General features: G+C 56.9%; 1 protein-coding gene across 37 annotated transcripts in view; it reads left to right on the plus strand.

Annotated features, from left to right (window-relative positions):
• Positions 1 to 19,822, plus strand: part of NRXN2 (neurexin 2) — a 176,888-nt gene that overhangs the window by 71,531 nt on the left and 85,535 nt on the right. For 33 of the 37 annotated variants that reach the window (XM_039911367.1, XM_029061746.1, XM_029061768.1 and 30 more), the window contains 3 exons: positions 153 to 343; positions 2,812 to 2,985; positions 6,151 to 6,270. In XM_039911367.1, the coding sequence (XP_039767301.1) occupies positions 153 to 343; positions 2,812 to 2,985; positions 6,151 to 6,270 (485 nt within the window). Of the gene's footprint in view, positions 1 to 152; positions 344 to 2,811; positions 2,986 to 6,150; positions 6,271 to 15,360; positions 15,919 to 19,822 lie in introns of those variants that run through there. The other 4 variants (XM_029061777.1, XM_029061778.2, XM_029061776.2 and 1 more) reach the window with 3 other exon arrangements.

Raw genomic sequence — 19,822 nt, forward strand, 5'->3', positions numbered from 1 at the left:
TATACTACGCGCTTGGGAGAGTACAATAAAACAATGAGCAGACATATTCCCTCCCATGTTCCCATCTCCCTGGTGGAACCCAACCCCCCGCACGGCCCCCCAAGACCTCACGGCGGTCTGACCACGGACCCGCCTCCCGACCCCCAACCCAGGTACATCCATTACGTGTTCGACCTGGGGAACGGCCCGTCCCTCATGAAGGGCAACTCGGACAAGCCCGTCAATGACAACCAGTGGCACAACGTGGTGGTGTCGCGGGACCCGGGCAACGTGCACACCCTCAAGATCGACTCCCGCACCGTCACTCAGCACTCCAACGGCGCCCGCAACCTCGACCTCAAAGGTAGGGCGGACCGGTAGCCCCTGCTCCCCCTTTCCGGGCTCTTCTCGGTGCCCTCCGGAGTCCATCACCTGCTCTCTGGGACCACCACCCGCCCCGTTGCCCCCTCTTACTCTCATTCGTTCATTCAATTGTATTTATTGAGCGCTTACTGTGTGCAAAGCACTGTACTAATCGCTTGGGAGAGTACAGTATAACTCTCATGCCTGAGCTGGAGGAAGGGCCCTGGTGATGGGACGTCCAGACCACAGCCCCATCCCAAGGCCAGCTGGCCCTTACCTCAGCCCTCAGTGGCCCAAACAAAGCCCAGAGCTGGGCCCCCTGGAGAGGGCAGGGAGGAGGGATCCCACCAGCGGGCAGCGTGAAGCTGTTGCCCTGCCTGGGCTCAGAGTTTAGCCGGAGCAGTCGGGGCAGTGTCCTTCACCTAGGTCCCCCCGGCACCGTCCGGTCCCTTCCCACCCACCCCGGGGGGATCGATGGGGTGATGGGAGACTTCTGTCCCCTACCGCTTCCCGCCGAGCCAAGGCAGGACCTCGCTCTTGGGGCGTGGGGTCAGAGAAAGAGGAGGTGATGGTAGTAATAATAATAATTATGGTATTTGTTAAGCACTTACTATGTGCCAGGCACTGCACTAAGCGCCGGGGTAGATACAAGCAAATCGGGTTGGACACAGTCCCTGTCCCACGTGGGGCTCACAGTCTCAATCCTCATTTTCCAGATGAGGTAACCGAGGCCCAGAGAAGTTCATTCATTCAATCGTATTTATTGAGCACTTACTGTGTGCAAAGCACATGGTGAAGTGAAGTGACTTGCTCAGGGTCACACAGCAGAGAAGTGGTGGGGTCTGGATTAGAACTCAAGACCTTCTGACTCCCAGGCCCATGTTCTATCCACTATACTATGATGAATGGGCGAAACCAGGAGAGGCCGAGAAAGAACTTCCCTAATGGCAGGGGAGGGGGGCCCGGCGGGGAGCTGTGCTCTCTAAGAGGGGCCTGGGTGGCGGGGGTCCTTCTCCACTCTTCACCAGAAAATGTCCCGAGGAATCCATCTCCCCGGGTCCTAGTCAGTCCCAGACACGGTGCCCTCCAGGTCCCTACCTTCATCCCCCAGTCCCAGGTCCAAGACCCGGAAGCAGCTGGCCAGAGGGCCTCTCATCCCGGCTAACTAGAGCCAGGTCAAACCGGGGAGGGGGCTGTGAAGCCAGCGTGGGGGCCATCACTGCACCTTCCAGCAGGGATGCAAGTTTGAACACCAGTGGGGTCGGTGGGCCCGCCCGCACAGCTTTAGTCAGCCGGGCCCATCTGAGGATTCACTGCCGTCACCTGGGCCTTTAGCCCGGACCCTTCCCCTCTGCCCCAACACCCTACCAGAGACAGGGCTGGAAGAGGAGACAGGAGAGAGCTGGGGCAAGACCAGGGAGCGATGGGCACTGGATCCTTTCAGCCTCTTCGGTGACTTTATGGGGGCTTGCAGCAGGGGGAAGGGGCTGGGCAGGTGAAAAAAGGACAGAGAGGATCAGAGAATGAGACAGAGAGAGGGAGAGAGAGAGGAAGAGAAGCAGGGAGGCTGGGACAGGAGATAAGGTCTCTAGGAGAAGCTGAGAGGAGGGGAACAGCAGCAGCAGCAGCAGTAGTTTTCATTCATTCAATTGTATTTATTATTAATAATAAGATAATTGTGGTTTTTAAGCGCTATGTGCCAGGCACTTTACTAAGTGGTGGAGTGGACACGAGTAAATCCTTCCTTCAATCGTATTTATTGAGCAGTTGCTGTGTGCAAGCGCAGTACTCGGGTTGGACACAGTCCCTGCTCCACGTGAGGCTCACAGTCTCGATCCCCCTTTTACAGATGAGGTAACCGAAGCCCAGAGAAGTGAAGCGGCTCGCCCAAGATCGCACAGCAGACAGGTGGCAGAGCCGGCTTTAGAACCGATGGCCTTCTGACACCCAGGCCCGTGCTCTATCCACTATACCCTGAGCACTTACCGTGTGCAGAGCACTGTACTAAGCACATGAGAGAGTACAATGTAACAATAAATGGATGCATTCCTTGCCCACAACGAGCTTGCAGTCAAGTAATATTAGCGGCATAGGAATAGTATTTATCAAGTGCCCACGTGCACTGTACTAGACAACCGGGAAGTTTAGGGTAACATAGTGATCCGTTCCTTGCCCACAGGAGTTCCCCCTCTAATGGGGGCCAACCCAAAGAGCTGGAGGTGGAGGTGGAATGGAGGGGAGCGGGCCACCCCGGCTCTGAAGGACCCCAATTAAGGGACGAAAGGGGGTGCATATGGGTGGGAGATAGTAGCCGCTGTCCTTCCCCAGGGGCTCCCATTTCTGGGGCCTACGGGGAGGGAAGCGGATGGCAGGGTGGAGCGGGATGAAGGGGGAGAAGCCGAGGGGCGGATGCCAGGGTCCTGCCTAGGGGCTGGCGGCCCAGGGATCTGACCCCATTCCCTCTCGTAGGTGAATTGTACATCGGAGGCCTCAGCAAGAACATGTTCAACAACCTGCCCAAACTGGTGGCCTCCCGCGACGGTTTTCAAGGGTGCCTGGCCTCTGTGGACCTCAACGGCCGCCTCCCGGACCTCATCGCCGACGCCCTGCACCGGATCGGGCAGGTGGAGAGGGGCTGTGATGGTGAGCGCCCGTGGGGGAGAGCTAGGCCATTCCTGTGAGCTGGATTGCCCCACCCCGGAGCCAGCTGCCATCATCCCCATCCACTCAGCCTAGGGAAGAGAGAGCTGGATTAGAGCGGAGGGAGAGCAAGTGGTGGGGTGGGGGCAGGGGGTTCACGTGGCCCATTCTGCAAGGAAGAAATTATTCCTGCCCTCAACCCCATCCCCTAGAACCAGCTGCCCACCCCTTGGAGGAGGGGACAAGTTGGGTGGGCTAAGAGAGCTGTCCAGTGGGGCAGTTGGGAAAGGGTGATAACCCCTCAATCAATCAATCACTAATATTTATTGAGTGCTTACTCTGTGCAGAGCACTGGACTAAAACACTTCCCCTTGGGATTAATTACTCCAAGTCAAGCAGCGTTTAGTAACAATAGCAATAAGAATAATAATAATCGTATTTAAGTGCTTACTATGTGCCAAACCCTGTGCTGTGTCAGGGAAACTACAGTGCAGTCAGGTGGGACACAGTCCCTTCCCCATATGGGACTCCCGGTCCAAGGAGGAGGGAAAACAGTTATTGAATCCCCATTTTACAGAAGAGGATACAGAGGCACAAAAACATGAAATGATTTGCCTGAGGTTGCACAGCAGGCGAACGGCAGAGTTGGGATTAGAACCCCCGTCTCCTGACTCCGGGGCTCATGCGCTGTCTCAGGATCAGCTGCCACTTGGGTTTGACCCAAAGCCCGTGGGCCCGTGGAGGTCTGGGGTCAACCAGTAGTAAGCTAGGGAGGTCTGTGGTCCCTCTGTTTAAGAAAAAATCATTCTTGTTAAGCGCTTACTATGTGCCAAGCACTGATCTCAAGCTCTGGGGTAGATACAAGTTAATCAGGTTGGACACAGTCCCTGTGTCACATCGGGCTCACACCCTTAATACCCATTTTCCAGATGAGGTAACCAAGGCCCATAGAAGTGAAGTGACTTGTCCAAGGTCACATAGTAGACATGTGGCTGACTCAGGATTAGAACCCAGGTTCTTCTTTCTCCCAGGCCCATGGTCTATCCACTAAGCAACACTGGGAGGTCTGTGGTCCCCCAGTAATAATAATGATAATAATGGTATTTTTTAAGCACTTACTATGTTGCAAGCATTGTTCTAAGCACTGGGGTAGGTACAAGGTAATCAGGTTGTCCCACGCGGGGCTCACAGCCTTAATCCCCATTTTACAGATGAGGTAACTGAGGCACAGATGAGTCAATAATAATAATAATAATAGTATTTGTTAAATGCTTACTATGTGCCAAGCACTGTGCTAAGCACTGGGGGAAATACAAGATAATCAGGTTGTCCCCATGGGGCTCACAGTCTTAATCCCCATGTTACAGATGGGGTAACTGAGACACAGAGAAGTTAAGTGACTTGTCCAAAGTCACACAGCTGATAAGTGGCGGAGGTGGGATTAGAACCCATGTCCTCTGACTTTCAAGCCAGTGCTCTTGCCAATGGGCCATGCTGCTTCTCAATAGTAAAACAGGGAGGTCTGTGGTCCCCCATTAATAGGTCAGGGAGATCCGTGGCCCCCCCAGGAGTAAAGCAGGGTGGTCTGGATCAGCCCCAAGGATCCAGTCGCTCCGCTGCGGTCCCGGGGTCTGGGTCGGGGCACGGGGGCGATACCAGTGGGAGAGAGAGATCCTGGCTCCCCCAGCAGGTCCCCCAGAGTGGTCCAGCCCGCACTTTCTGCCTTTGGTGGAGGCTGCTTCCCCGCTCTTCTCATCCATTCATTCATTCAGTCGTATTTATTAAGCGCTTGTTGTGTGCAGAGCACTGTACTAAGCGCTTGGGAAAGGACAATACAACAATAAAGAGTGACAATCCCTGCCCACGACGAGCTCACAGTTTGGGGGCGTGGGGGAGAAAGACATCAATACAGATAAATATAACGATAGATATTCTGAGTTCTGCGGAGCTGGGAGAGGGGGGAAGAGCAAAGGGAGCAAGTCGGGGTGACGCAGAAGGGAGTGGGAGATGAGGAAAAGTGGGGTTTAGTTTGGGAAGGTCTCTTGGAGGAGATGGGCCTTCACTGAGGCCTTGAAGGGGCCGAGAGTAATTGTCTGGCGGATTTGAGGAGGGAGGACTTTCCGGGCCAGAGGCAGGCCGTGGGCCAGGATGCTGCCGTCGTCGAGGCTGGTGAAGTTGGGCAGGGCTGGGCTGCCTCCGGCTGGCAGCGAGATGACGGCCAAGGGTCCCCGAGGCCGGGACACCGGACACGTGCCCCAATGTTTGCTCCCCGGCAGGATGGGCAGGGGTTGGGTCAGAGGAGGAAGGAGGAAAGTAGAAAGAAATACCATCATCAGATGGTATTGACCGAGCACTTTCTGCATGCAGAACACTGTCCTAAGCGTTTGGGGGAGTACAATACAAGAGCTTTGATAAAAATGTTCTAGAGGGGGAGACAGATATTAATTTAAATAAATAATTTATAACACATAATGGGCAGAGAGTGCTCAAGCCATGCCCACTGACATAAATGCTGCCAGAGGCTGTGTGGCATAATGGAAAGAGCAAGGACCTGAGAGCTTAGACCTGGTTCTGCCCCTGACCCATTGCATACTGTTGAGAGATCACTCAATAATAATACTAACACTAATAGTGGTATTTGTTAAACACTTACTATGTGCCAGTCACTGTACTAAGCACTGGAGTGGATACAAGTAAATCGGGTTGGTCACAGTCCCTGTCCCACATGGGGCTCACAGTCTCAATCCCCATTTTCCAGATGAGGTAACTGAGGCCCAGAGAAGTGAAGTGACTTGTCCAAGGTCACACAGCATACAAGCAGTGGATCCGGGATTAGAACCCATGACCTTTTGACTTCGTGCTTTATCCACTATGCCATGCTGCTTTGCCAGCCTCGGTTTCCCTCAGCTGTAGAATAGTGATAAGATCCTGGCTTTCCCTACCTTTAGAATGGGAGCCGTGTGGGACAGGGACTGTGTCCAAACTAAATATCTGCTATCAACCCCACCGCATAATACAGTGCTTGGTACCTAGTAAGTGCAAAATGAATACCGAAATCGTCATCATTAGAGCCAGCTGCCTCTTCGAGCCGAGCTGGGGGTGGGTGTGGGGGGGTGGGCAGGGCCAGGCTGAGCGGGACGTCGTGCCCTTCCGTCCCTCCCTCCCCAGGCCCCAGCACCACCTGCACCGAAGATTCCTGTGCCAACCAGGGCGTCTGCCTGCAGCAATGGGACGGCTTCACCTGCGACTGCTCCATGACCTCATACGGGGGTCCTGTCTGCAACGACCGTGAGTTTCTGCCCCAGGGAGGAGGGGGACGGGTCACGCGGGGGTTGCCCGGGGCCTGTGCCAGTGCCCGGTGTCGGAGGGGATGCTAGGTCACCCGGGGTGGGGGAGAGAAACGGGGAATGCATTGAAGGGCTTTGTAGAATGAACTGGTGGCTTCCCGTTCCCTTCTCCTAGAGGTTTGCAGCAGTGAGTGAGTCTGCTGCTTTCCTCTCCCTGGCTCCTGCTAGGATGTGATCAGGAACCGTGCAGGATAAACTTGCTGCTTCCTGACTCCCAGGAATTCGTTGCTTCTGAACCCTTCCCCTGGGTGGGCGAGTTTGTTGCTTTCACATGTGAGTGTGCACACGCACGCACACACATACACACAAACAAATACACACACACACAAACACAAATACACACAAATACCTGCCCATGACAGGTCAGAAACTAGGCTAGTTGAGCTCGCAGTTCTCCGTTCCTTCCCAGTGTCCTTTGGAGTATACAGGATAAACTTGCTGCACCTGCCCCCCACCCCCCACCCCCGAAAGTCCAGTTGACTATCGCGAAAACGAGCGGGATGTCAGGCTAATTGTCTAGTGCGGCTTGACAGAGTGATGATTTTCTTTTTCAAGTCTGTTTCAGAACTGTTGCAAGGGGGCGGGGTGAGACAGGGTGTTGAGGGGGAGGGAAGTCTCACTCAATCCCTTTTTATTCTCTCCCCTCCCCAGTGAAAGAGCTGCCCCGGCCCCTTTCAAGCCCACCTTCCTCCCCTCCACCCGCTCCTTTCAACTTTCCATGATGCCACCAGAGGCATTTGGGAGTTCTTCTTCTTGTCCCTATGCCTTATCCATTAATCAATCCATCGATTGTATATATTGAGTGCTTATTTTATGCACAGCACGTGAGAGAATACTGAAGATTGCTTCCTGCTTTAGCTCCTCCCCCTTGAGACAGAGGTTTGACCAACTGTAACTCTCTTCCACGTGAGGATAGTATTGCCAGATGCACAGGTTGAACTTGCTGCTCTATGCCCCACCAAGGGCCTCGTTATCATTCCGTTTTCTGGGGTCTGTGCGGTGTTTTTGTTATGGTATTTGTTAATCGCTTATGTGTGCCAGGCACTGTACTAAGCGCCGGGGTCGATGCAAACTAATCAGTTTGGACCCAGTCCATGTTCCACTTGAGGGTCACAGTCTTAATCCCCATTTTACAGATGAGATAACTGAGGCACAGAGAAATGAAGTGATCTGCCCAAGGTCACACAGCAGAAAAGTGATGGAGCCGGCGTTAGAACCCAGGTCCTTCTGACTCTCAGACCTGTGCTTTATCCAGTAGGCCACACTGCTTCTCAGCGTGCGGCGTGGCAGACTGGGAAGCGAGATGCGGGAAAAAGGCTACCGGGGTGGCCTCGCGAGGGGTTCTGGCCTCTGAGAACTTTGCAGTCAAGCTACAGATGATGGGCACGGTTGGTTCTCCCAGGAGGGCACTGGGCCTGTTTCCCAGTAGACTCTGAGTGGGCACTGCCGTTTCCCCACTGCTGTCACCAGAGGGATGGTAAACTGTGGGTATGGGCTGGGTAGAGGATAAACTTGCTGCTTATTCTGACTTGTATTCGGGAGCAGGTAATGCCACCCCCACAGGAGGCCTGAGAGTTCCCAGACCACCTTTCTCTCTGTAATCCGAAACCGGCTCGCTTCTGGAGATAATCACACCTAGCATGGGCTGAGAATCCTGGGTTCTGCAAAGGCCGGGGAGGGGAGAACTGAGCAAGGAAATGAGATACCCAGGTTCTGGAAGGCTTGTGGGGGCGGGGGTGAGGGGCAGGGCGCCTCCTCTTTAACCTCATCGAAACCTAAGCGTTGAGTGTCCGGATGTTTGTGGCCAGCTGAAACCCCAGGCCCCGTCCCGATGGACCCGACAATCTGAAGAAAAGGTGGGTGTGACGTGGGCAGCTCTACAGGATAAACTTGCTGCTTTATAAGACTCAAACTCTGAGGCAGGCTGTTGGCTTTCCTTCCCCTGGGGAGACTGGACTGTGCGTCGGTGGCTCACAAAGGCTGTTGGGCCTCGTACATTTTGTGGGAAAGGGATTTTCTTATAGACGTCTTGGGGTTGGCATCTTGGTAGCCAAGGATCACTGGCCCCTGCTGCCAGCCACGACTGGGCACCCTGGCACCCTGGCCAGGGTGGGAGATTGTGTCTTGGTTTCTTCTCCCCCACACTGATCTCCCCGCACTGAATCCTATCCCCGAGCCCAGTTCCTCTCATTCCTTCATTCAGTTCATTCAGTCGTATTTGAGCGCTTTCTGTGTGCCGAGCACTGTACTAAGCACTTGGGAGAGTACAACGATAAACAGACACATTCCCTGCTCACAAAGAGCTGACAGTCTAGAGGGGGAGAGACAGGCTTTAATACAAATAAATAAATTATAACTATGTACGTAAGTGCTGTGGGGCTGGGCGGGCGGAAGAACAGAGGGAGCAAGTCAGGGCCACGCAGAAGGGAGTGGGAGAAGAGGAAAGCGGGGGCTTAGTCAGGGAAGGCCTCCTGCAGGAAATATGCTTTCAATAAGCCTTTGAAGGTGGGGAGAGTAACTGACTGTTGGATTTGAGGAGGAAGGGCGTTCCAGGCTAGAGGCAGGACGTGGGCGAGGGGTCGGCGGCGAGACGGGCGAGATCGAGGTACAGTGAGAAGTTTAGCATTAGAAGAGCGAACTGTGCGGTTCGGGTTGTAGTAGCAGAGTAATGAGGTGAGGTAGGAGGGGGCAAGGTGCCGGAGTGCTTTAAAGCCAATGGTGAGGAGTTTTTGTTTGTTGCAGAGGTGGATGGGCAACCCCTGGAGTTTTTTGAGTGGGGTGACATATCCTGAATATGTAAAAAAAAAAAATGATCCGGGCAGCAGACTGTGAGCCCGATGTTGGGCAGGGATTGTCTCTATCTGTTGCCGAATTGTACATTCCAAATGCTTAGTACAGTGCTCTGCACACAGTAAGTACCCAATAAATACAATTGAATGAAGTATGGACTGGAGTGGGGAGAGGCAAGGGCCTGGATGGTCAGCTACACTAAGTGCTATCCCCAAGTGCTTAGTTCAGTGCACTGCGCACAGTAAGTGCCCCCAAAATACGACTGAATGAATATTACTGTTTCTGTGATCCCTGAGGTGCTACCCAGTGCCCTGACTGGCTGGCCATCAGGCCAACTCCAGCCCCAGTCGGAGGGATATGGCTTCAATCATACGGTTTGGGGGCTGCCTCAGGACCCAAAACCCCGGGAGCAGGCCCTCCTCCCTCAGCTGGGTAAATGGGAGGTAGCGAGAGAACCCCTGAGATGCCCACAAACTCACCATTCCCCAGCCTCTGTGCTGTCTGCCCTGGGCGGGCCTGGCCTGGCCATTCGTTTCTGCTGTGTAGGGAAGCTTCTCCCCGTGTTCCCCCTTCACCCCGCCGCCATCCCCTAGTCCCCAAAGAACTCTGCGCTGGTTCCCACGGTGATTGCGGTTGGATTTCATCCACAGTTTCCCTTCTGGGACTCATTTCTGGAGCCCCAGGGGACCCTGAGGTGCCTGGGGATGGGGCTTTGGCAGGAATCTGCCCCACAGTCCCCCCCCCCCCCACTCCCCAACAAACATCTCCTGGCCACAGAACTCAGGCTATCCCTGTCAGAGCCTGGAAGTGGGGTGGGGACGGTGCGTGGGAGAGATGGTGTGTGTGTGTTTTGGGGACGTTGAGCAACAGGATCGGGCTGAAATCACAATCCCTTGAAGGAGCCTGGAGGGAAGGTGGGCCCGGTGATGTTGATCATGGAAGGTCCCGGAGAAGCCAACGGGACTTCAGTGACGTGTTTGAACTCTGATCCCTCTGAAGGGACCCTGAGAGGTGGGCTGCCAGTCTGGAACTTGAGGAACTTCCTCGGTAGCTTCTGTCCAGGAGTCTGGAGGTGTCATGGGTCAACCGCTTAGTACAGTGCTCTGCACATAATAAGCGCTTAATAAATACGATTGAATGAATGGGTGTCCTGTGAGCGTAGAGAGTGGGGCGGTGGTGGGGAGGGGTAAGAGGGTTGGCGACCAGGGTTGGAGATGGGTGGGGCGGTGAGGACCGGTTTCCAAACCCACTGGCCCATGGCAGAGCAGCTGTGGGGGCATCAAGGGAGGCCTGGGTTGTGGAGAGAGACACAGAGGCAGAGAGATCCAGAGAGAGAACCAGGATGCTATTTCAAGGGTTAGTGGTGCTGTTGCAGGGGTGTGGGGGCATGCTTCTCTACTGCCTCAGTTCCCCATTTACAGCCTTTGGAGGGGGCTGGCGGGATCGGGGGAGATAGCAGGGCCTGGAGTCCAGGGAGGAAGCCTGTTCCTGGCACCTAATCCCTGAGCGGGAAAATCATAATCATAATCATCATGATGATGACATTTTAAAACTCCTCTTATGTAGCAGTCACTGAGATAGATACAAAATTGGCAAATTGGACACACCCCCTATTCTGTAAAGGGCTCACGATCTTTCTTATCCCCATTTTACAAATGAAGAAACTGAGGCCCAGAGTTTAAGTGACCTGCCCAAGGAAACACAGCAGACCCCGGGGCAGGGCCGGGACTTGAATCCCTGTCTTTTGACTCCTAGACCCAGGTTCTTTTCATCTGACCACGCTGCCTCCCCAAAGAGATGGCTGGAGAGGCAGAGAGGGCGACTGAGGCAGAATGGAAGCAAAGCTGGTTGGTGGAGACACTGAGACAGAGAGAAGGGCAGAACACGTTGCCCAGGGCTAGCAAGATGACAGGCCATTGTACTTGGGCTCTCCTCTCCCTTGTTCTCTTCATTCATTCATTCAATTGTATTTATTAAGCGCTCAGCAGCTTCTTCCGGCTTCTGCTGGGCCTGTTTGGGTCCGACTCTTCCTCTCGCTTCATTTTGGGTTCCGCCTCTGTCGTTCTCTCCATCTGGTCTCTTCCCTCCACCCCTCCTTCTCTGAGTTTAAGTCTCTGTCTCCATCTTTGTGTCTGTCTTTGCCTCTGTTGCCCTACGGCTGGCTCTGGTTCGTTCTCTCTCGTGAGTGTGTGTGTGTGTGGTGTGTTGCTATCTCTGGGTCTCTCGGTCTCCCTCTATCCCTGGGTGTCTCTCTGCCTCCCCCTCACACCATGTCTCTGTGAATCCCTTCCTATATCCCCTGCCTCCCCATCTCCTGCCCTGCTTCCCTTCTCCCTTCCCTCCTTCTCTGTGGGTCTCCCTGGATCTGCTTCTCTCACCTCTCCCTGTCTCTGTTTCACTGTCTCTGTGTCTCTCCTCTCCTCCCCCCACCCCACCCCACCCCATCCCATCCCTCTCTCTCTCTCTCTCTAATTCCCACTCGGACTAATATTGATTGGCCTCCGGGCTGTTTCCCTTCCTCTCCTCTCGCCACCGGCTCCTCCCCCTCTCTCCCTCCCTCCGGGGCCCATAAATTTCCTGACTGCTCCGAGCCTCCTCTATCGATATCCCAGAATCAAGCCAGGGGCAGCAGAGCTGGGAACGAGGAAGGTGGGGGCCCCACCCCAGTCTCCCCTGGCTGACTCCTGTGGGGTGGGGGGGAGGGGTCTCTGGTCGCCCACCGGCCCGTTAATTTGGGTGTCTGGGGGGCCTTCCCTCGGGACAGCCCCCCCCCCCATGCCCCTGGAGGAAAAGGGGGAGGGTTTGGGGGCTCTCTCTCTTTGGGGGCAGAGGGAGAGTGTGGGGTCCTTGTTTACTATTTTCCCTTAGAAAACCAATTTGAAATCGATGTCCAGATCCCAACCCCTGCCCGCCCTACTCCACCCTTGTAGCCTTCCCTTTCCTGTCTCGCCCCCTTCCATCCTTCCCTCCACCTCCTCCCTCCTCCTTCTCACTTGCCTCCTCCTTATCTCTCCCACTATCTTCTCTCCCCCCTCCCCTTTCCCTCCCTGACCCCCAGATCTCTTCCTCCATCTCTGTCTCCTTCCTCCGGTCCTCCCTCCTCAGTCCCTCCATCCGGCTCTCCAACCCCCTCCCCCAGCTTTCTTTCTCCCCCTGCCCGCCCCCCCCCCCCGCCCCGTGACATCACCTGCCGCTGAGGGTGCCGCTGGTGGGGGGCCGATTGAGGTGGGTGGGGGGAGTGTGCGCCCACAGCTCTGGACACTTGCATCCGGACCCAGCGGATGTGGCAAAGGAATAGAGCTGCCCCTCCTCTTTCTCCTCGCCCCCCTCCTCCTCCTGGTCATCCTCCTCCGCCTCCTCCTCCTTGTCGTCCTCCTCCCTTTCCTCCTCTCTCTCCTCTTCCTCCCTCTCCTCTTCCTCCTTCTCGTCGTCCTCCTCTTCCTCCTCCTCCTCTCTCCTCTCTTCCTCCTCCTCCTCTCTCCCCTCTTCCTCCTCCTCCTTCTCTTCGTCCCCCTCCTCCTCTTCTTCGTCCTCCTCTTCCTCCTTCTCTTCGTCCTCTTCTTCCTCCTCCTTCTCTTCGTCCTCCTCTTCGTCCTCCTCCCTCTCTTCTTCCTCCACCTCCTCTCTCTCCTCTTCCTCCCTCTTCTCTTCCTCCTCCTCCTCGTCGTCCTCCTCCCTCTCTTCTTCCTCCTCCTCCTCTCTCTCCTCTTCCTCCTCGTCGTCCTCCTCCCTCTCCTCTTCCTCCTCCTCTCTCTCCTCTTCCTCCCCCTTCTCTTCCTCCTCCTCCTCCTCGTCCTCCTCCCTCTCCTCTTCCTCCTCACTCTCTTCTTCCTCCCCACTCTCTTCTTCCTCCCTCTTCTCTTCTTCCTCTTCCTCCCTCTCCTCCTCGTCATCCTCCTCCTCCTCCTCTTCCTCCTCCATCAAACCCTCTCCGCAAAGGCGGGGAGAGGGCCCAGCTGGCACGGCTGTGTGGGCAGCCCGGACGGGGCTACTCTGAGGGCGGGGGCGGTATAAACGAGGGCCCGACACCCCGCCCTTCTCCCCCCCTCTCCCGCCCCCTCCCCAGACCAAAGACGGGGAAATAGGAAACAGCCCAGGAAATGGCCTCAGTGGGAAATGATCCTAATTGGGGAAATGTCCCTCTGGATCACAGCCAGAGATGGCTGGAAACGGGCAAGTGGGCCGGGCAGGCAGGCCGGCAAGCAGGAGGCCCCCCCACCCCCCCCGCTGTCCCCGTGGTGTTCCCAGGAGGAGGTAATGGGTTAGGGTCTCTCCTGCCCCCCTCCCTCAACACACCCTGGGACCTGACGCTTAGATAGAGAGAAGGAAGAGGAAAGGAGGACCGGAGAGTAGGTGCATGTTCTTATGTGTGCATATGGGTGTGTTTCCCCGGGACTGCAGGGCTGCTTCCTCTGGGGGTGTTTGCAAGGGGTTCCACGGGCAAGCTTGTGTGTGTGTCCCTGTGTGTGAGCCTATGGCTATTGGATGTCAGTGTATGTGTGTGACCCCGTGTGTATGTCAGTGGCGGTGTTTGTCAGGGTGCGTGTATGTGGGTGTCTACGGATCTGGGTATGTGCCACTGGGTGTGGGCCTGTGACCGTGTATGTCCGTGTATGTGTGTGCCTACGGATTTGTGTGTGTGTCTCTGGGTGTGGGCCCGTGACTGTGTATGTCCGTGTATGTGGGGGCCCCTGTGTGTCAGTGGCATTGCATGTCAGTGTATGCGTGTGACCCCATGCGTGTGTGTGTCAGTGGCGGTGTTTTCAGGGTGTGTGTATGTGGGTGCCTATGGATTAATGTGTTTGTCTCTGGGTGTGGGTCTGTGACTGTGTAAATCCATGCATGTGGATGGCCCTATGTGTGTCAATGGCATTGTATGTCAGTGTATGTGTGTGCGTCCCTGCGTCTGTGTCTGTGGTTGTGCATGTCGGCGTGTCCGTGTGTGGGTATGCCTATGGTGTTGTGTGCATGTCCCCGTGTGTGTGTGTGCATGTCCCTTTGTGGGTGCACCTATGGTCTTGTGTGTGCATCTCTGATCCTAAGTCTGTATGCATGCCTCCCTGGGTGTGTTTGCAAGGGTTGTGTGTGCGCGCGCAGGCGTCTGCGTGCGATGCCTGCCTGGCACCTGTGTGTCCACCTGTGTACACGTGTATCCGCGTGTGAGTGCGTGAGGGCGGGTTTCTTGGTGTGTCAGAAATGGTACCCGGGTGCCATCCCGGCTGTGTAGCCGTGTCTCTGTGTGTCTGCCCGTGTGTTTGAGGTATGTGGACGGGCGCGTATACCCGGGGATGTGGCCGTGTACACGGGGGCTGAGGAGAATGGCGGGGGCGGGGGGGGGGGTGTGGGAGCCGGATGGAGGTGGAGGAGGAGGAAGAAGAGGAGGTGGAGGAGGAGGAGGGCGGTCTCTCCTGTCAGCCTCAGCTCTGTTCAATTATTCAGCAAGGCCCCTTCTCCGGCGAGGGGAGGGGGACGGGGAGGGGAGAGGAGGAGGGAGAGGAGGGGGAGAGGGAGAGGAGGGAAAGGAAAGGAGGGGGAGAGGGAGAAGAGGGGGAGAGGAGGGAAAGCAGCCCCTCCAGGTGCCAGGCCTCGAAGCCCGCCCGCGCCGGCGGGAGATTGGGAGCCGGTGCTGTCCCTCCTCCTTGCCCCCTCCCCAGCTCGGTCCGTCCCTCCCCCCCTCTCTCCCTCCCTTCCTCCCTCCCTGTTCTCCCCTCCCCCCTCTCTCTCTCTCTCCTCTCCCTCTCTCCTCTCCCTCTCTCCCTCTCTCCCCTCCTCAGCGGTCCCTGCCTCTGCAGCAACACTCGGCTGCCTCCAGCTCCGCCGGCGTCGCGCCCCGCTCTCCCCCTTCTTCTCCCCTCCTTTTCCTCCCGGGACCCCCCCTCCCCGCCCTGACACCCACGACCCCCTCCCCAAGGATCCGGCCGCCCTCCGCCCCTTCCCCTCCCACCCCCCAGCCTTTTCCCGGCCCCCTCCCCAATTCCCAGGCCCCCCACCCCTTTCCCTCGCCATCTCCTGTCTGCCCACCGTCCTGCTCCTTTCCGTCCCCCCTTCCCCTCTATTTCTCCCCCCTCCTCTCCTCCCCGGCTGTTTTTCCGCAGGATTTCCCCCCCACCCCCGCCTCCCCTCGCCCCCTCCCCTCCATCCCTTCCCCCTCCCCATCCCTTCCCCCTCCCTGGCACCATCATGCCCCCTCCCCGGGGCGCTCCCCCCGGCTTCTGACGCCCCCCTCCCCTCGCCCCCGGCGGAGATGCGGGGAGACCCCTAGCCCCCCCACCTCCACCCGCCCCCCGCGATGGACCCAGGCGTCCCGGACCTTGAGGCTACCGCCCAGCGGATCCCGGCTCCCCCGGAGGGATCCAGCTGATTTCGAGGGCTCCGGCCCGAGGCCCGGGATCCGCTCAGCCCTCCATCCCTCCATCCCTCCCTCCATCCCTCCAGGCCCCGTCCCCAGCCCCCGGGGCTCGGACCGGAGAGGGGGGTGGGCTCCCCGGGGCGGCGCGCCCCCCTCCCCCGCCCGCCCCCCGGCCATGGCCCTGTGATCCGGCCGGTGCCCGGGCAGAGATGCCTCCCGGGGGGAGCGGGCAGGGGCGATGGGGGTGCCCGCCCTGCCCCCCTGCCCCCTGCCCGGCCCAGCCTCTGCTGCTGCCGCTGCTGCTGCTGCTGCTGCTGCTGGGGACGGGGGAGGGGGCCCGGGTGTCCTCCAGCCTCAGCACCACCCACCACGTCCACCACTTCCACAGCAAGCACGGCACCGTGCCCATCGCCATCAACCGCATGCCCTTCCTCACCCGCGGCGGGCACGGTAAGTGGCGCCCAGGACCCCGGCTCCCCCGGGAACCCCTCTCCCCTGTGTGCGGCTCTCAACTCCTTCAACCTCCTCACACCCCTCTCTGCCTCCCCTCTCTTCTCCTTCCCTTCCCCTGCTCACTTCTCCCTGCCATCTCCCCCTTCCCCGGCCCTCAGCCTCCCCCCCGCCATTGTATGCCCCCTCGCTCCCCTTTTTTATTCTTATTATCTATGCCCCGCCCCTTCTTTCGGACCCCTCACCCTTTCTCTCCCTTCTGGGTCCCCTGCACTTTATTTCTGTCACCCTCCCCCCCCCCACCATTTTGTTGCCATCTGACCCCTCTTTCCCCCCACCCCTGCTTCCTCTTTACCTTCCATTCTCTTTCCCGCTTCCCCTTCTGCCCTCCCCCACCCCCCCTTCATACCCCTCCATCCTTCTTCCCTTCCCGACACACACCCTCCTTCCTGGGCTTCTGCAGTTCCAGCCCCTCCTAACCTCCTGGCTTCTCCCAAACTTCCTCCTTCCCTGATCTGTCCTTTTCTGTCTTCCCACCTCTTTCCTGCTCCTCTCCTTCCTGTCCCAAGGGGGCATTTATAATGTTAGGGCTAGTGGCTCTGCTAGGGCTAATGGCTTCCACATCCCATCTTCCCCAACCCTTCTCTTCTTGGACTTTCCATCTCATCCTCCTCCCCCTCTTCCCATCCTCCTTCCGGGTGGAGGCCCCGTCCCCCGGCCCAGCCCTGCCCCGACCAGCCTTGCCCATCTTGGACTCATGGCACTCGGGCCTTCAGGATGGGAAGCAGGCAAAGAGAGGAGAGAGGGGCTGGAGGAGGCGAAGGGTAGAGGAAGAGGGGAGTTGGGGAAGTCGGGGGGACGCACGGGGAAGGAGGAAGACAAATCAAGGGGTGGGAAAGAGGGTGCAGTGGAAGATGGGGAGGGTTGGGTAGAAGTGAAGGAGGATAGAGAGGCTGGGGAGGGTGGAAAAATTGAGGCCTGGGAGAAGGGAGAGATGGGGAGGACATGGAGAAAGATGGAGGGAGCGGATGGGGAAGAGATTGGAGGAGACCCGGTGGGGGAATCACTTCCCCTAGAGAGGAGATGGTGGGAAAGAGAGGGGCAGGGAGATGGGGTTGGGAGCATGAGAATTAGGAGAGGAGGCCAGCAGGAGAGGAGGCCAGGCCCAGCCTCGATCCTGCAGGGGTAGGGGCAGGAAAGGAGACGAGAGGCAAGGGGCCGGGGGAAGACCGGGATGACAGTGCAGGGGGTGAGAGATGGGGAAAGAGGAAGAAAGAATGGGGGAAGCTGGGGTTAAGCTGTGGGGAGAGCCAAGACTCTCTTTGAGCTGAGCCCCAATATCATGGCTCTTCCCAGGCCTTGGGACAAGAGGGGACAGGAATCGGGCCTAGCGAGGGAGGGGTGGATGGAGGAATATTGCCTCCAGATGGGGCTTCTTTCCTTCTTGGCCACTCCCAATATACAGTCCAGTTTGAAGGGATCCCTCCCCATCCCTCTTTCAGTCTTCTCCACTCTCCCTTCATCTCCCTCTCTTCTGCCTCTTTCCCTTGCTCTCCTCGCTTCTCCCCTCATCCCTCCCTTCACACATTTCCTCCTTTTCTCCCTCTTGGTTTTCCTCTCTCCTTTGTCTTCCTCCCCCCTTCCCAGTTACATAACACCTGTATCGACCCACCAGACACCCGCTGACAGATTCTTTGTGCACCAAATCCTGGTTGGGGGGCTGGGGAGAGGAAGGACCAGGAGACTTGGGAGCTGAGGAAGTGGGGATGGACCGATTCCCCCTCCCACCCCATCCCTGCAGAAATCCCTGCATTTCTCCCCTTCACCCCCCAATTTTGTACTCAGGGTCCCCGCCCACCCTCTCGGCCCCTCCATCTTGGAATCCTTCCCCCTTCTGTTCTCCCATGAATCTCTTGGGGAGAAAGGCCCACCCAGACTTCTGGATCAGTGGCCGCCAGAGGCCTAGAGGGGCCTGGTGTGCTGAGGCTGTAGATTGAGGCGTCTCCATTAGCCACGATTCCGGATTTGTGCGCGCTAATTTAGGATTCTAAGCTGGAAGGGGCAAATATGTTGAATGTTCTTTGGGGTTCTGGATCAGATTTCAGTTTTCTTGGAAAACCTGGAGCCCCAGATCAAGAGGGAACAATAGATTGGATTCTGGGTCTCGGGAGGCGTTGGAACTGGAATTCTGGGACCACGATTCTGGTTCTCCACCGCCTGTTGGGTCTGACTTTTGCCGGGAGGCCTTTTCTGGATTATGCAGGGCCTTGATGTCCTTCAGTGTTCTAGAGATGTAAGGTTATTTTACACTGCCTTGGGATTATGGAGCAAAAAATGGAAGAGTTCCGGAATGGGTTCAGTATTACAAAGGCATTCCCACCTGGGCAGTTTGGAATATGGAAAGGGATTTGGCACCGAGTTTTTCCTGAGCTTTCACTCACTGCCTTTTGAGACCGATGATTGAGTGTGGGCGTGGGGGCTGTCTAGAAAGTTCCGGCTCACATGGAGGGTGGGAGGAGGGGGACGTGTATCGCCGTCTGAGCTTTTTCTGGATCAGTGGGTGCAACACCCTTTTGTGGGGTCTAGGCTGAGGAGGCCCGAGGGTTGCGTGGAGCATTGCGGGAACAGTTCTAGAGTAGCGCCGCCCGGGAGGTCCTGGATGCGATCTCGGTTTGCTGAGGGCAACCGCCATCCGTGGGAGTGGGTGTTCTGGGATTATTCCGGGTCACCATTTTGGGACGTGGTTTGCAAATGCCGCCATCTCTGGAATCTTTCTGGGTCACAAAAGAGGGTCCCATCCCAGAAGGGGAAGACGGGAAGCCCTCCGGGGTCAAGGCCCGAGGCGTGGGGAGTCCTGGCCTCCCTCCAGCCTGTGGGCAAGGAAGGGGAGGGTGTCGAGCCTCCTCTTCCGGCGTAATAAATGCCTCCTCAGCTGGCTACGGGGAGCCCTTGGGGAGGAGCTGCACGGTTGATGTGGTGAACACCTCCCTGGCCAAAGAACCATCTCCCTAGCCCAATAAACCCCTCTCACCTCCCTTGTCCGAGAAGCATTTCCCAGCTATTGTAATAAAAGCGTTTCAGTCTTGGACAGGCCCCACCCTGGCGTAATAAACCGGCTGCAGTGTGATAGCAGTCGCCTAATAAATCCGCCCTGGCCCGGCTAGGCGGGGAGGGGAGAGGAGAGGGGGAGACCGGGCCAGGAGCCAGGGCTTTTCAGGAGTGGGGTCCCCCCGGGAAGCTGGGGAAGGGCCTAGGGCGGAAGGGCGGGAGGCAGGGGAGTACCAGAGCTGGGGAAACCAAGGGAGGGGCCCATCTTCTACAGGTCTGGAGCCCCGACGGGGCCGATTCCAGCTGTGTGTGCATGTGTGCGTGTGTTCGTGTGTGTCCATTTCACTCTGTATTCTGGGTTTCTATGTATATTTGTGTGTCCGTTTCCCTCGGTGTTATGTGTGGCTATATGTGTGTGTGTGTGTGTGGCCGTATTCATTTTCCTCTGTATTCTGGGTCTCCGTAGATGTCTGTGTGTGTGTGCAGTTTCCTCTGTAATTTTGTGCGTGTCCCCATTTCCCTCTGTATTCTGGGTCTCTGTATGTGTGTGTCTGTTTCCCTCTGTATTTTTTTGTATGTATACGTAGTCTCGGTTCCCTCTGTATTCTGGATATCTTTGTATGTGTGTGTGCGCGTGTTCATTTGTCTCGGAATTTTGGGTCTCTATGTGTGTTTCCTTTTCACTTTGTGTTCTGGCCTTTATGTCTGTGTGTATTTCCATTTCCCTATGTATTCTGGATCTCTTTGCATGTATGTCTTTGCTTGTGTGTGCCTGTGTATCTACATTTCCCTGTGTATTCTGGGTCTCTTTGTAGGTGTGTGTGTGTTTGTTCATGTGTGTGTGCGCCTGTATTTG

The sequence above is a fragment of the Ornithorhynchus anatinus genome, chromosome 3, assembly GCF_004115215.2.
Source record: "Ornithorhynchus anatinus isolate Pmale09 chromosome 3, mOrnAna1.pri.v4, whole genome shotgun sequence".
Classification (NCBI taxonomy): Eukaryota; Metazoa; Chordata; class Mammalia; order Monotremata; family Ornithorhynchidae; genus Ornithorhynchus; species Ornithorhynchus anatinus.